Raw genomic sequence first — 17,241 nt, forward strand, 5'->3', positions numbered from 1 at the left:
GATGTTGCGATTGGTGCGGTATTGACGCAGGGAGAAGATGGCGATGAACGGGTAATTGCATATTTTTCCCAGAAGTTATCCCCGGCGGAAAGAAAATATTCCGTTACCGAAAGGGAATGTCTCGCTGTAATTCGGGCTATTGAACATTATAGAGGCTACGTTGAAGGAAGCAGATTTGTAGTGTTTTGTGATCATTCCAGTCTAACGTATTTGAAAACAATGAAAAACCCCACACCATTGATGGCAAGATGGATACTCCGATTGAACGCATTCTCTTTCGATATTAAATATCGGAAAGGGTCATGCAATGTGGTTCCGGATTGTCTAAGCAGGATCGGCTACGTGAATATCGTAACGGATACGGCAACAGCGATGACAGATCCCTGGTACTTAGACTTGCTACAGAAGGTTCGGCGAGAATCAGACAAGTACCCTGACTTCAAGGTTCTCGACGGAAAGCTTTTCAAGAATTGTCAGGTCAAGGACGAGAAGGGGATGCGAACACATAGATGGAAGGAGGTAGTCGCGGCTGGTCAACGACAAGACTTGCTTAGGAGATTTCATGATTTACCAACAGCGGCACATCTGGGACATGAAAGAACTCTCAACAAGATTCAGCTAGACTTCTATTGGCCTAAAATGGCTATTGACGTGAAACGCTATGTCCGAGCTTGTGAAATTTGTAAAGCAAGTAAAGCGCCTAATACCGTATTAACTCCGACCATGGGAGGGGTTAAACCTGCACGACACCCTTGGGAACTTCTATCAATAGATTGGGTTGGACCGATGGTAAAATCAAAGAGCGGTAACACCGTGTTGTTGGTAATGGTCGACTGGGTCACGAAATTTGTCATCGCGGAACCATACCGTACCGCAAATGCTAAGCAAATGGTATCATTCCTGGAGAAATACGTGTTTTTGCGCTTTTCAACCCCGCGCATCATCATTACGGACAACGGTTCACAATTTCTATCGCACATATTCCGCTCATTACTACGAAGATATAACATTCAGCACATGAGAACAGCATTTTACACTCCAATGTGCAACCCGACGGAAAGAACGAATAGAACCCTCATCACTTGTGTGAGGACATTGTTGGATGACGATCAACGAGAATGGGATCAAAATCTCCAACAGGTAATCTGTGCAATCAACACCGCCAAGCATGAAACGTTAGGATGTAGTCCATACTTCGCCAACTTTGGACGCGAACATGTTCTATTCACCGATCAATACCCTTGCGCTGATTTGAATGCCCCTGCAGCAGCAGCACAAAATCAAGAATCGCGCCTGAGCACGATAGATAATATCCGATCATTTATTGTCCAGCGAATCAAATCCTCACACGCCAGGAGCAAACAACGATATGATCTTCGAACACGAACTACGAATTTCGCTCTTGGAGACCTCGTTTGGAGACGATCCTTCACACCTTCATCAGCTGCAGAAGCCCGAACAAAAAAGTTGGGTCCTAAGTTCATCCCATGCTACGTAAGAGAGATTAGAGGCCAGAATAATTACTTACTAGAAGATGTGAAGACGTCAGCAAAAGGCATCTATCACGCCAAGGACATAAAACCGGATTGAGACTCGCAGTTCCTCAAGCTATGTACACTACTTAGTAGTAAACGATGAACATAACGTTCTAAAAATACGCTTTGCGGATCTACACACAAACCACGCAGCATTGGAGAAAACATTAGTCTTGACAACTGTGGGATTCGCCAGCTAGATCGCCGTCGTTGCAAGAAATGGGACATGCTCCATGCAACACGGGAGGACAAGAACAGGACCAGCACACGCAGATCACCCAGACTTCAAAACATCTCTAATGACTGTACAGTGTGCAACTCACGACACGTCAGCCGTTCGCGAATCGACGAAAAATCGCCCCTCCTTGCTGAATTCGGCATGGAGGACTAAACCCAGCTATGCAAGCAGCACACCATTCGCTGCCGACAAAAATGCACCAGTTGCAAAACGAAAACACGCAGATTGACTAGAAGGCCCCACATCATAATTGAAACCTCGTCATTCACAGTCGGCAAATAAGACCACAGTAAACCAGCAGCTAACAGTTCCAGAAGTAACAACCAAAAAGCTCAATGCAACACCCAAACCTAAAAAATGAACTCATTGACTCACTCATACGCGATTGACTGTTATACGCTCAAGTTCACACGAACAATAAGCTAGCGCTTTCCATCAATCGCGCGCTCTGATCGTCGCGCATTCAGAAAATTGCGCTTTCGAATATAAATGATACGAAACTCTACCACAATACCATACTATTCCTACTCACACACTTAAAATCACTTCAGAAAATCATTTGCAAATGACATAATAGTCCTTAAGCACTAGTTTGTTAGGATATTATCTCTGTAGTGGTTACTATAGATTAGCAATAGCTCTTGCAAATTTTGTCACGACAAGGAAGTGAAGGCAAGCATTCTTCTTGAGTTAGATATAAGGTTTAGTTTTTGCTATCAAACTATAACTCTTAGATTCAAGGTCCAACCAAGGAAATGTTTTGTTGAATCTAAATTAAGCTGAAGTCAATATCAGTAGCATTAAGTCAAGATCGTAAAGCAAAGTTTACGAAATTTTTGTGAATGCCCCGCTGCCCGGCTCATTCACAAAAATTTCGTTGCGCCAATCCAAACGTTGTATTACGTTATAAAGCTGTTATATAGTGTGAAGGATAAACATAATAATAAAGCCTGAACTGCTAAACGATCCTCGTACCCGAGTATCACCTCTCGCAACACACAACCCTACAATCCAGGAAACAGCAACTCAGGCCAGCCAACAAGGAGAAAACCACTTCGTGTTAAAACTTTCCCACATCGAACATCAGCTATTCATTCGTCCCGTTGTAGTGTGCTGTAGTGGTCGACGACAGTGTGGCTCGTCACAACACGTGTTGGTGGAACAGAACGAGCGAGTTTTGCCAAATAGCATAAGCCTGTGCATGTAAAATAGTCTACCAAGATCTTAACATCACAGGTAAATTATATCAGAGCCACTTCATGCAAACCTTTACTAATACGGCAATTTCCATAGTGTTAAAAACAACACGTGTGGCAATTCACGCAATAGAACGCCATCGCTAAACCACCGATTCGCAGCTCTGTGTCCGAAGGTCACCACGTGCAGTAGAACAGCAGGTAATATATGGCCTAAAACGGTATTCTTCGGAGGCTAATCTATAACCTCTATCAACAGCTGCAGGGATTGGTGAAACACAGCGGGAAGCGCACCTTGGAACGGAGTGCAGAAGGCCCTCAACGGAGGTAACAAATACCCGAAAACGAAGATGTTTGCAATCATGCTCATCCAGGCACCCTATTTAGGGCCTTTTTTCATTGCAGTGAGCCGAGTGTGCAACCCAACCGTGTGCAATCCAACCGACCACCAACACATCAACGGACGATTCGACACGTCACAGACACGCACCACGTTTCGGTTCCAGTAGAAGAATTCCAATTGGAAGCAGTGCTGGCAAGCCGCCCGTCGGCTATGTAAATGCGAAGTGCATGTTTGCCCCTGTGTGCGTGACGAAAGTGATCTAAACGGGCGCGCTAAACGCAGTTTGTTTACGTGAGCGATAAGAAAGTTAATTGGAAAGCGGAAAGGCAATTGTTTGGGAAGGATAGTGCAGAGGCAGTGGCTATGGAATTGTGAAAGGACAGCTGGTTCGGAAAGGATAGTGCAGAGGCAGTGGCTATGGAATGGTGAAAGTGCAGTTGGCTGGGAAAGGTTTTGGTCGCAGAGGCAGCAGCAGTGTGTGGCGACATTGAGATTGGATACGGAAAGAAGAGTGAACCGTGCATAAAGTAAGATTGTGTGTGTGCGAGCAGGTTAACAGCGAGGATAAGTGCGTTGGCGCATCGCGCTCTCGAAGAACGTCATAGACGGTGACGGGTAAGGGTAAGGCAGCGAAGACGTTCGCTTGAGAAAATGCCAGATCAAGGTAGGACTAGTATGTAAGAGATAGATGATGTGAAAATACAAAATGTAAATCAAATCCGTTTTGACTATTGTATGGATATTGTCCTTGGTGGTATCTTCAGTCTATCAAATATTTCGTATCATTGTTCAATTCTTCCGATGTAAAGCTGGACCCTTTCGATGATAATTATTTGATTATGAGCGAGCAACAAGTTCCGGATTTGCTATACCATGTCTCAAAAAATGGAGAAGTTGATCTTATAGACTCCAAATCTCGGGTACTTATTCAAAAGGACGTATGTGATTTTGTAAACAAAGATTCAAACGTCGATTTGTCCAATCTGATGGCACTCCCACGCAAACCAACACCACCAACAGGTAGCCGAAGGCTTCTCCTACCTGTCTGTGGCGATGGTTTGCGTAGGAGTGCCATCATATTGGACAAATCGACGTTTGAATCTTTGTTTACAAAATCACATACGTCCTTTTGAATAAGTACCCGAGAAATGATGATTTCTTGTATCCTGTGTTACCAGTTTCATAGAAAATTCGAGGATTATGACTTCCCAACGTATTAGGACCATCTGATCCTATGAACTTGGATCGGACATCCCGGAATAGGTTCCCGTGGGGCCTATAGTGGCCGCAAATTCATTATGAAGAAACCCTGGCAATATGGGTATCAAAATTCTTGGAATTGTTCCTGAAACATGTTTTCAATGTAGTTGAGACCATGAGATGGATATCAATCGGAACGGTCATCCTGGAATAGGAAACCTGGAAACCCTGGCAATATGGGTATCAAAATTCTTGGAATTGTTTCGGAAATATATTATCCATAAAGTTGAAACCATAGGATGGATATCAACTGGAACAGTCATCCTGGAACAGGTTCCCGAAAGGCCTTTAGTGGCCACAAACTCATTTAGAAGAAACCCTGGCAATATGGGTATCAAAATTCTTGGAATTGTTCCGGAAACATGTTTTCCATGTAGTTGAGACCATAGGATAGATACCAACCGGAATGGTCATTCTGGAACAGGTTCCCGGAGGGCCTAAAGTGACCATAAATTCATTTGGAAGAAACCCTGGCAATATGGGTATCAACATTCTTGGAATTGTTTCGGAAATATATTATCCATAAAGTTGAAACCATAGGATGGATATCAACCGGAACAGTCATCCTGGAACAGGTTCCCGAAAGGCCTTTAGTGGCCACAAACTCATTTAGAAGACACTCTGGCATCAAAATTCTTGGAATATTTCCGGAAACATGTTTTTCCAAGAAGATGGGACTGATGTTGGGTCATTAGGCCGAATGGTTATTAGGTCGAATGACAAGTGAGGTGTCGCCGACGACATTGATATCATGGCACGTAACTTTGAGATGATGGAGGAAGCCTACATCAGACTGAAAAGCGAAGCTAAACGGATTGAACTAGTCATCAACACGTCGAAGACGAAGTACATGATAGGAAGAGGCTCAAGAGAGGTCAATGTAAGCCACCCACCACGAGTTTCTATCGGTGGTGACGAAATCGAGGTGGTTGAAGAATTCGTGTACTTGGGCTCACTGGTGACCGCCGATAACGATACCAGCAGAGAAATTCGGAGGCGCATAGTGGCTAGAAATCGTACGTACTTGGACTCCGTAAGACGCTCCGATCGAATAGAGTTCGCCGCCGTACCAAACTGACTATCTACAAAACGCTTATAAGACCGGTAGTTCTCTACGGACACGAGACCTGGACGATGCTCGTGGAGGACCAACGCGCACTGGGAGTTTTGTTAAAGGAAAGTGTTGCGTACCATCTATGGTGGGGTGCAGATGGCGGACGGTACGTCGAGGAGGCGAATGAACTACGAATTGTATCAGCTGTTGGGAGAACCATCCATCGTTCACAACGCGAAAATCGGAAGACTGCGGTGGGCCGGGCACGTAGTCAGAATGTCGGACAGTAATCCGTTGAAAATGTTTCTCGACAACGATACGACGGGAACATGAAGACGAGGTGCACAGCGTGTAAGGTGGATCGATCAGGTGTAGGACGATTTGCGGACCCTCCGCAGACTGCGTGGTTGGCGAAGTGCAGCCATGGACCGAGCTGAATGGAGAAGACTTTTATGTGCAGCACAGGCCACTCCGGCCTTAGTCTGATAATAAAAAAAGGTAATCCGAATCGGTTCTATGTAACATGTATCGAATAGCAGGTAAGTTCCTGTATCCATAGCAACCAAAATCGTCAAAATCGGTGAAAAACTGACAATGTTATGATCATTTTAAATCCGTGGGTACCCGGGTACCCTGTCGGTAACGTAAGGGTGTTTTTTTGTCGGTAACAAAAGGGTTAATGCCGCCTACAAAGTAATATCCCAAATAATCTTCCGTTGTCTGTCACCATTAGCGAATGAGTTCGTGGGAAGTTATCAAGCCGGCTTCGTTGACGGCCGAAGACAACGGTCCAGATCTTTATACCAGGTCCCAACGCACCATCTGTTAATTAATTTCAAGGCGGCATACGACAGTATAGACCGCATAGAGTTATGGAAAATTATGGACGAGAACAGCTTCCCTGGGAAGCTTACCAGCCTAATCAAAGCTTCGGTGGATGGTGTGCAAAACTGTGTGAAGTTTTCGGGCGAACATTCCAGTTCGTTCGAAAGGCGCCGGGGACTAAGACAAGGTGATAGACTTTCGTGCCTGTTGTTCAATATTGAGCTAGAATGTGTCATGTGGAGAGCCGGGTGTAACAGCCGGGGTGAGATTATCAACGGATCCAGTCAATTTATTTGTTTCGCGGATGACATGGACATTGTCGGCCAAACATTTACAAAGGTGGCAGAACTGTACACCCGCCTGAAACGTGAAGCAACAAAAGTTGGACTGGTGGTGAATGCATCGAAGACAAAATACAAGCTTGTGGGCGGAACCGAGCGCGACAAGGCCCGCCTGGGTTAGCAGTGTTACGATAAACGATAGACTTGCTAACGGCTGATAATAATGTTAGTTGTGAAATGCGAAGGCACATCATCTGTTAAAGACGGCCCTACGGGATCCAGAAGAAACTGCGGTCAAAAAAGATTCTTCCCGCACCAAATGTGGCATGTACAGAACGCTGATAAGACCGGTAGTCCTCTACGGACATGAAACATGGATAATGCTCAAGAATGACTTGCAAGCACTCGGAGTATTCGAGAGATGGGTGCTTAGGACCATCTTTGGCGGTGTGCAAGAAGACGGTGTGTGGCTAAAGCTGGAAGGGTACGATGGGCAGGGCATGTTGTACGAATGCCGGAAAGCAACCCAGCAAAAATGGTGTTTGTTTCCGATCCGGGAGGTACGAGACGGCGTGGCGCGCAGCGAAGATCTCGACTTTTGGAGAGTGCATTGCTTCCATCTTCCATCGATAGGAGAATTATTTTCAATGTTAGAGTTAGAAGGAATATCTGAAGTTTCCAGCTTCCTTCTATTTTTTCCGGGCTTTGGCAGGACGGTCTTGAAATCTTGTTTCTTAGAAGGAAGTGGAGAATTATTGTACTGGCAAGTGAAATTGAAATATAATTTAAAAAAACCAAGCTGTAGCCCTAACTCCAATACACATTTTTTTGAGTAAGTGTTTATGCTATCACACGGTGTTTATTATCACAATTTTGTGAAAATAGTAAAAGACTAATGTACACCCTCCATATGTCTGGAAATAAATTTTCTTCGTTATGAAGGTTCCAGAGGTGTACTGGTGGGGGCCACCAGGATTAATAGAGCTGCTTAGACGGTCGGCATGTTTTCTTGAATGACCTGTTCGATGATACTATAGATCGCAGTAAGGTGCCGTACACTAATTACGTAACAATTTTTTTCTGGGTTTTCGGGTGATCAGTACCTACCCGGAAAATAGGAAATTACTTTGTCACATCTGCAACACAGATTTACAGTTCAAGACAGTACATTTTAATATACTGCACGAGCTTGCCTAACTCTACGGCGAACCCAGTATCCAGAAGGTAGCTAAATCTGGCAGGGTACGATGAATAGGGTATGTTGCGAGAATGGTACAAGATATGTACAAGAAGACGTCCCAAAAAACCACATATCGTATAACAAACAGCAAATAAAGTCGCATTTGTGTCCATCAAAAATCTGAATCGCATTGTATATCAAACTTTGTCAGATTATTGTCAAAGGATGTTGTATTGAATGCATCGTATACGATAATATTTACCGTAGTGAAAATCAATCGTAATTGTGTGAATAAAAACTCGTAATGACTTATACTCCTTGCAATATCTTATATGAGTGCGAATGAATGCCTATGTGAATCGTAATACAATCGAAACCACTTCAGCCCAAACGGCTTGTTGAAGTTTCAAGCAGTTGTAAAGATATAAATTGTGTAATTTATGTTGGACAAAAATCCACATCAGTTCAAGATGTGCAGTATGGTGCAGTGGTAAAGTATCCGCCTGCAAATCCAAAGATCGCATGTTCGAGACTTGGTGCTGGTAAGATTTTTTTTATTTTTCATGTTTTATGTATCATCGTAATACTATTCTCATGATGTCGGAAAAAAATTTGTACCTATATCGCCTCCACTTTGGTACGTATATAGCCAATCTGTGCATTATATACGATTAAGTTGGTTCTTATATAATAACCAATATCAAGAGATATAGGTACCAAAATGTTGACTGGGGTGGAGCACAGAAACCAACACATCTAAAAATTACATTACATTGCAAAGTTATACAGTACCTAACTAATCTGTTTTAATTTTTATACATTATAATAACGTATTTATAGTATTAAGAAAAAACACGTACATATATTGTATATGTTGGCGAATCTACGCCTGCGCGCCTCTACGAACATGGTATCTATAAGTGAGCAAACCCTTTGGTAATAGGTAGAACTGAACAGGCACGTTACGGAGTGGCAGATCCCACATCTGTCATAGCGGTGAGTTGGCGGACAGATTAATAAGAGAAAGATTGATAACGATTGATAATGTTGATAATGATAAATAACAATACAGAAGCTACATCCAACTGCATGTGATTTGGCAGAGTATTATAGTTATTATTTTTTTAAAAAGCATATATTTGCGCTCGTTAGTTTGTGATCTAAAACACAGTATAAGAGAGGTAATTTAACATGCAAACGTAAAAGTGAACTATTTATTATCTAACTTATTATGTAGCTTACCAGATATATATACCGCAGAACATCATCGTATCTTAACCTAAATTGTTAATGAAATCCTATCAACTAAACGTACGGGTTGAAAGTACGATTCGATGGGTATGGATTATCAAGCACATAAGTAATTAGCAAATCCTATAACTGAATTCAACCAACATTAGACTGGTTCAGACAGACTGATAGACTGGACTCGATACAATAAAGGGACTAAACGTAAGTCAGACACATAGACTAAGACATACCTAGTGAAGTAATAATATTTACCAATTACTCCACAATAATGTATTGCAGGAAAATAATAATCCCCTTACCGTAAACCCCAAGCAACGGTCGTTTTATTCCGGGGTTATTATTTTGGAAAACTCCCCCGTGTTGGCAATTTCCAACAATTTATTATTTTCGTTTATATACGAAAACGAATTTCGCGTCAAATCCGAATCGGTCATGTCAAGTCGAACCCTACGGTCGGGAAGAGTGGTTGGTGAGGTAAAAAGTGCAAATCTAGGTGCAAATGGTGGTGTGCAAGTGGTGGTCACGGCTGATCCGGAGGAGTCTCATCCCGGAAGAACATGCCAGGTGTGTCGTGGACTGGATTCAGCCGAAATGGTGCAATGCGACGTGTGTTCTAAATGGCATCACTTCCAGTGTGTAGGAGTCACGCAGCAGATAGAGAATTTTCCCTGGAGTTGTGCCAAATGCGAATCTGCGAAAGGTGTCCAGGAAACCAGTTCTACTGCGGCTTTTCTTCAGCAACGAGGTGGTCCATCGTCCAAATCGAACCAGCAGCATCCACAGCAACGACATCAGCCGCAGCGACCTGAGATAACAGCTAGTCAACTAGGTTTATCGCTTGCCGCCAACGAGTCAAACCAACCCAAGGGAGCAGATCAAACACCGTTCGTCACTTCGCTGCAGTGGATTGTGTCTCCGTCTCGAAACGGAACCAAGGCCTCATCGGTGTCTTCAAGTCGATCTTCACAAGCTCTCGCTAAGCTAAAGCTTCAAATGCTGGAGGACATGCGGAACGTCGAGCGGTGTGAAGCAGAGCGACAACGAGCAATCGCAGCGGAGGAAGCTAAAAAGGAAAGGGCATTCCTGGAGCAGAAATATCAACTGTTGGAGCAAGCTATGAGTGAAAATGGCTCGTCTAAGAATGGATCAATGAGCAGAACGCAGAACTGGATCGCATCTACGAACGCGGCCCGCGGTGTGCCCATCGCCTCCAATGTTGAGAGCCAGATCGAACCGACCATGCACGCTGGTAAAATGCAACTATGGAACCCAGCAGTTGCACGGATTGGTAGTACTCGCTCATCGCTACCAGAGCCTAATCCCCCTGATCCATTCCCAGCACCGGAGTCCATGCTGAGCTACAACGTAGATCCTCCGGCTTTGAGTGCCGGAATGCAACAGTTAGCTCTCGGCACAACAAGTCAAGCTCCGTTACAGGAACAGTATCAACCCATCCCAAGGGTTGAACCTTCGCGACGGGTTTCCATGGCACAGTTGCCTTATTCAGGTAGAGTGGCTGCACCTACCATCGTCCACAGCTCGGAAGTAGATCCGTTGCATCGGTTCTCACGTAACTCAGCGGTTCCGGAGTATCAACGATTTGTCCCAGTCTCGAACCGGCATTCGGTTCATCAGCAAAATCATCCTCATTCATCTACGTTGCAAGGCCACCAACTCTACAATCAAGATCAAGAGGAAGTAGCTGAACCGTATTCGATCTCACGCCAGCAGTTGGCCGCCCGACAAGCAATTTCAAAGGATCTTCCAACCTTTTCTGGAAATCCAGAAGAGTGGCCTCTGTTCCTATCTACCTTCAACAGCACCACCGCTCTGTGTGGATTCACCAAAGAGGAAAATATCGTCCGCTTGCAGCGAAGCTTGAAGGGTCGAGCGCATGAAGCAGTCAAAAGCCGGCTGCTACATCCATCGAACGTCAGCGGGGTTATGTCGACGCTCAAAATGTTATTTGGGCAACCGGAGGTGATCGTCCATTCCATGATGTCTAAAATCAACTCCCTTCCCGCATTGAGGGAGGACAAATTAGAAGCCATCGTAGATTTTGCCGTCAGCGTTGAAAACTTCTGCGCAACCGTCGACGCATGTGGATTGGAAGAATACTTCTACAATATGACCTTCCTTCACCAACTCGTCAACAAACTTCCACCATCGATCAAGTTAAATTGGGCGCAGTACCGATTATCGCTACCTACGGTCAATTTACCGTCTTACAGCAGCTGGCTCTACTCTCTAGCACAGAGATTCCCAAACTGTGGGTCGCGACCCCCAGGGGGGTCGTGGGCTGTTCAGTGGTGGGTCGCGAAAGACAAATTTTAATTCATAATTTTGTTACTATTTTGTCCCACAAATCTATTCCATATTTTGAATTAGGATCTAACTAATGATTAAACAGCCTTTTTTTGTTATACGATATTTGGGCAAGTAGAAAGAAGTCCTAGACAATTCAAATGTATGCCCCGAACCCAATCCAAAACCAATCCTAATCCAATTCGAATCCGATCTAAATCAAATCCAAATCTATTTAAAATCCAATCCAAATCTAATTCAAATCCAAACCAAATCTAATTCAAATCCAATCCAAATCCAATCTTAATCAAATCGAAATCCAATTCAAATCCAATCTGAATAAATTTCAAATCCAATCCACATCCAATCCAAAAATTGACGAATTTCTAACAAATACAATGATGGGATATAAAGCAATTTATTATAATTTGTCCAATCTAACGCAAACTCATTTTTATCTAATTTCACAAAATCTATGCAATTGGTACCTGGTGGGTCGCAAGCAATATCGAATTCTGCTAGGTGGGTCGCATATCCAAAAGTTTGGGAACCTCTGCTCTAGCAGAAGCTGCTAGCGCTGTTACCATTCCGAACACCACACTCGAATCCAAAACTCTGCGTAACGACTCACGCACAGCCAAGAAGAGCAACTCCTTCGTCAATGCTCACACCCAGGAAGTATCAAAAGGCCATCGCTTCGCAGCGCTATCCAACGTGAAAACTGCAGCCGATAGCTGCCTAGTTTGCAAAGGAAGCTGCAAATCGATCACCAAATGCACACGTTTCCTGGAGTTCTCTCGCGATTCTCGCTGGGCGACGGTTCGAGATCTAGGGCTCTGTCGCCGGTGTCTACGCCAACATAAGGGTGGATGTCAAGCCAAATTGTGTGGGAAGAATGGCTGCGAGTTGAAGCATCACGAATTGCTGCATAATGACCAGAAGAACACATCGCTGCCGTTGAATACTTTATCGACCGACACAAGCAAATTATCGCCGATCCAGCGTCAAGAACCTATACCAGCTCCGAACTTGGGCGAGCACGGATGCCATGCCCATCGGATTACCACTAGTCAGGTGTTGTTCCGCTACCTACCCGTAGTGCTGCACGGTAAACACCGATCAATTGAAACATTCGCCTTCCTGGACAACGGGTCCGAGCTCACCTTGCTCGACAAGGAACTGGCGGATGAGCTGCAACTTGAGGGAGATGCGGCCCCGCTATGCTTGCTTTGGACTGGAGGAGCGAAGCGTCGAGAGGACGACTCAAAGAATGTCAAGCTTGAGATAGGTTCAAAACACGACTCCAAGATGTACACCATGCAAGGGGTACGCACAGTTGCTGAATTACTCCTTCCGACACAGTCTCTCAATGTCGAAGAGTTGTCTGAGCTATATCAACATCTCAAAGGTCTTCCGATCACCTCCTACCAAGATGTCCGGCCAAGAATTCTCATCGGAATGAAGGATCAGCACCTCAGCCTTGTTAAAAAGAGCCGCGAGGGTGCGCTGCACGAGCCGATCGCTGTTAAAACCCGGTTAGGTTGGACAATTTGTGGTGGAGGGAGTCACAACAACGCCACCAATTTAGTACACTCTGTGTTTCACATCTGTGCCTGCAGCCCGTCTTCGGACGAGGACCTACATAAAATGATGAAGGAATACTTCGCAGTAGACAGCCTGGGAGTTGTTCAGCCGAAGAAACGTCTCGTCTCAGCAGAAGAAGAGCGAGCGCAGAATCTGCTCGAAGGCCGCACAGTGCTGAAGGGAAAACGCTACGAAACTGGCTTGTTGTGGCGCTACGACAATGTTCGGCTGCCGGACAGTTTTCCGATGGCCCTCCGACGACTGCAGTGCCTCAAGAAAAGAATGGATAAAGACTTCCAACTAGCGGACGCCCTCAACAAGAAGATAATTGATTTCGTAAAAAAGGGCTATGCGAGGAAGGTCACCGATGAAGAACGTTCCAAAAACTTCCCCCGGACGTGGTATCTACCTATATTTCCGGTAACGAACGCCAATAAGCCAGGCAAGATCCGTATGGTGTGGGATGCCGCTGCAGTAGCCCACGGAATATCCCTTAATTCCGCGCTACTCAAAGGACCGGATCAACTCAGCGAGCTGTTTACCATACTGGTACAATTCCGTGAAGGCCGGGTCGCTCTAACTGGAGATGTGCGCGAAATGTTCCTGCAAGTGCTCATGCGTCCGGAAGACCAGCAGTGCCAGAGGTTCCTCTGGTATGATGAAGATGGGACCCTCTCTATATACGTTCTCCAGGTGATGACATTCGGGGCCTGTTGCTCCCCTAGCAGCGCCCAGTTCGTGAAAAACCTAAACGCCGAGCGCTTCAAGGGGGATTATCCAGCGGCGGTTGAAGTGATCCAGAAACGGCACTACGTTGACGACATGCTGGTGAGTGTGGCAACAGAGAAAGAAGCTGTCGAACTCGCATTGCAAGTGAAGGAGGTACACGCAGCTGGTGGCTTTGAAATCCGTAATTGGATCAGCAACTCCAAGCGCGTCGCTGAGGCCTTAGAGGAGAACAACACCGAAGAAAAGAACCTCGACCTTTCACCGGAACTAGCAACGGAGAAGGTTCTCGGTATGTGGTGGTGCACCAACGCAGACACCTTTACCTACAAGGTTGGATGGGATCGATATGGCCGAGCGCTACTGGAGGGCCAACGCCGTCCAACAAAACGACAAATGCTGCGTGTACTCATGTCCGTATTTGATCCGCTTGGGCTTATAGCCCAATTTTTAATGCACCTGAAAATTCTGCTACAAGAAGTCTGGCGTTCGGGCATCGGCTGGGATGATCAAGTCGATGAAACCATTTTCGAAAGATGGCAAACCTGGCTCAACGTTCTACCATCAATCGAAAAGATAAGCATACCACGGTGCTACGCCGCCAGAAATAGTATTCACCACGGGGATGTACAGCTCCACACGTTTGTGGATGCTAGTGAAAACGGTATAGCGGCCGCATGCTACCTTCGGTTCAACCATGTGGACGTCGTGGAATGCAATATAGTTGCCGCAAAAACCAGAGTCGCGCCGTTGAAATATCTCTCTATTCCCCGACTGGAGCTTCAAGCAGCATTGATTGGATCTCGCCTGGCTCGAACACTTTGCGAAGCCCTCACGATCCCCATTACCCGCCGATTCTTCTGGTCTGACTCCCAAGATGTCCTGTGCTGGATCAGATCAGACCACCGCCGTTACTCACCATTTGTAGCGTTTCGGGTTAGCGAAATTCTAGAGCAGACGGAGATGACTGAATGGAGGTACGTTCCCACCGATTTGAACGTTGCGGATGATGGCACAAAATGGAAAGGACTTCCAAATCTGGAACCTCAAGCTAGATGGTTCAACGGCCCACAATTTCTCTATCTCGCAGAAAATCATTGGCCACTCTCGTCAAGAAACTTGAACACCACCGACCTTGAACTCCGCCCCAGCGCAATGCCACACTTCGCCGCACCTGATTCCATCGTACGAGTAAACAACTTCTCCAACTGGAGTCGATTAGTTCGAGTAATTGCGTTAGTCCAGCGTTTTTTCAACAATTGCAAGTTGAAGCGTTTGAAGAAGCCCATTATTAGCTGCCCTCTTGCCAGCTCAGAAATGAGTTCCGCTGAAGCCTATTTACTACGACAGGCGCAGCTGGAAACTTATCCCGACGAAGTCACTCTTCTTCAACGATCGCAGCATGAGCCAACGCTACTCAAAACACCGTTGCCTAAAACAAGCCCTCTGCATCAAAAATCACCTTGGCTGGACCATAATGGAGTTTTACGAATGCGAGGCCGCATCACCAACTGCGACTACGCAACCGAAGACGCCAAACATCCAATCATCCTTCCACGTGACCACCCTACCACCAAGTTGATTATTGCACATTTTCACCAAAAATTCCACCACCTGAACCATGAGACCGTGATTAACGAAATTCGACAGAAATATAGTGTTCCGCAATTTCGCGCAGCCTTCACCAACGTCCGAAATAACTGCCAACGCTGCAAGAGTCGTTCCAAGAGTGCCGATTATGGCGGACCTACCGACAGCTAGACTCAGTGCTTTCGCACGCCCCTTCACCCATGTCGGAGTTGATTTTTTCGGACCATACGAGATTGTCATTGGTCGCCGAGCAGAAAAGCGTTGGGGTATGCTGGCCACCTGCCTCACGACCCGCGCAATCCACATTGAAGTCGCTCATTCACTCAACACCGATTCATGTGTGATGGCGCTACGAAACTTCATATCACGACGAGGAAAACCGAGAACCATCCACAGTGATCGAGGGACGAATTTCATCGGTGCGAACCGAGAAATGAAAGAAGCAAATGTCGCCGTCCAGCAAACCGAGATAATGAGAGAGTTTATTGATGCAGATACAAGCTGGCAGTTTCTTCCTCCTGCTTCACCTCATATGGGTGGTAGTTGGGAACGCTTAATCGGCAGCGTCAAGAAAAATTTAATGGCGATCCTACCAATGAGAAAATTGACAGACGAAGTCTTGCGCAACCTACTCACAGAAGTAGAAAACACTATCAATTCCCGACCGTTGACCCACGTTCCGGTAGACGATGATTCGGCCCCTGCTCTAACACCCAACCATTTCTTGCTTGGCTCGTCGAACGGAGTAAAACCACTCTGCACCATAGATGACCATGGTTCCGCACTACGGCAGTGTTGGCGGCTGTCCCAAGTTCAGGCCAATCTATTCTGGAAGCGGTGGATTAACGATTACCTACCTGAAATAACCCGCCGCACCAAGTGGTTCACCGACACGAAACCAATAGAAGAGAATGATGTGGTGGTGATTGTGGACCCAAAACTGCCTCGGAACTGTTGGCCGAAAGGCAGAATCATCTGTACCCGACCTGGACGAGATGGACAACCAAGATCCGCAACAGTGAGAACAACAACAGGTATCTACGAACGTCCGGTAGCTAAGTTGGCTGTGCTTGACGTGAGGAGCGAAGCGGAGTAAGCTGACCAAAGGGCCACCGTACCTGGGGGGACTGTTGGCGAATCTACGCCAGCGCGCCTCTACGAACATGGTATCTATAAGTGAGCAAACCCTTTGGTAATAGGTAGAACTGAACAGGCACGTTACGGAGTGGCAGATCCCACATCTGTCATAGCGGTGAGTTGGCGGACAGATTAATAAGAGAAAGATTGATAACGATTGATAATGTTGATAATGATAAATAACAATACAGAAGCTACATCCAACTGCATGTGATTTGGCAGAGTATTATAGTTATTATTTTTTAAAAGCATATATTTGCGCTCGTTAGTTTGTGCTCTAAAACACAGTATATGAGAGGTAATTTAACATGCAAACGTAAAAGTGAACTATTTATTATCTAACTTATTATGTAGCTTACCAGATATATATACCGCAGAACATCATCGTATCTTAACCTAAATTGTTAATGAAATCCTATCAACTAAACGTACGGGTTGAAAGTACGATTCGATGGGTATGGATTATCAAGCACATAAGTAATTAGCAAATCCTATAACTGAATTCAACCAACATTAGACTGGTTCAGACAGACTGATAGACTGGACTCGATACAATAAAGGGACTAAACGTAAGTCAGACACATAGACTAAGACATACCTAGTGAAGTAATAATATTTACCAATTACTCCACAATAATGTATTGCAGGAAAATAATAATCCTTCCTTATCGTAAACCCCAAGCAACGGTCGTTTTATTCCGGGGTTATTATTTTGGAAACCTCCCCCGTGTTGGCAA

The 17,241-nt window shown here is 45.3% G+C and overlaps 1 protein-coding gene and 1 long non-coding RNA gene across 3 annotated transcripts; both read left to right on the forward strand.

The window, feature by feature from the left end:
* Positions 1–929: 929 nt before the first annotated feature.
* LOC134215788 (uncharacterized) lies at positions 930–3,992 on the forward strand. 2 transcript variants are annotated; one of them, XR_009980310.1, is made up of 4 exons: positions 930–3,009; positions 3,067–3,170; positions 3,229–3,296; positions 3,375–3,992. It is a non-coding gene; the product is annotated as an uncharacterized LOC134215788 (long non-coding RNA). The 2 variants fall into 2 exon arrangements; XR_009980309.1 differs by having other exon boundaries at positions 934–3,009; positions 3,357–3,992.
* A 5,762-nt stretch (positions 3,993–9,754) lies between these two features.
* On the forward strand, positions 9,755–16,463 carry LOC134209506 (uncharacterized). Its single transcript, XM_062685487.1, has 3 exons — positions 9,755–11,432; positions 12,105–15,406; positions 15,456–16,463. The coding sequence occupies exons 1-3, from the start codon at positions 9,755–9,757 to the stop codon at positions 16,461–16,463; spliced, it is 5,988 nt and encodes a 1,995-aa protein (XP_062541471.1).
* Positions 16,464–17,241: the final 778 nt, after the last annotated feature.

This window comes from Armigeres subalbatus, chromosome 2, assembly GCF_024139115.2.
Source record: "Armigeres subalbatus isolate Guangzhou_Male chromosome 2, GZ_Asu_2, whole genome shotgun sequence".
NCBI classification, from domain to species: Eukaryota; Metazoa; Arthropoda; class Insecta; order Diptera; family Culicidae; genus Armigeres; species Armigeres subalbatus.

Bases quoted from the DNA above. Each gene is read 5' to 3' on its own strand.
- LOC134209506 (XM_062685487.1), top strand. From the start codon at position 9,755: ATGGTGCAATGCGACGTGTGTTCTAAATGGCATCACTTCCAGTGTGTA. The intron at 11,433-12,104 runs GTGGGTCGCGAC...ACTCACGCACAG, and splicing joins AGCACAGAGATTCCCAAACT to CCAAGAAGAGCAACTCCTTC. The intron at 15,407-15,455 runs GTGATTAACGAA...AATTTCGCGCAG, and splicing joins ACCACCTGAACCATGAGACC to CCTTCACCAACGTCCGAAAT.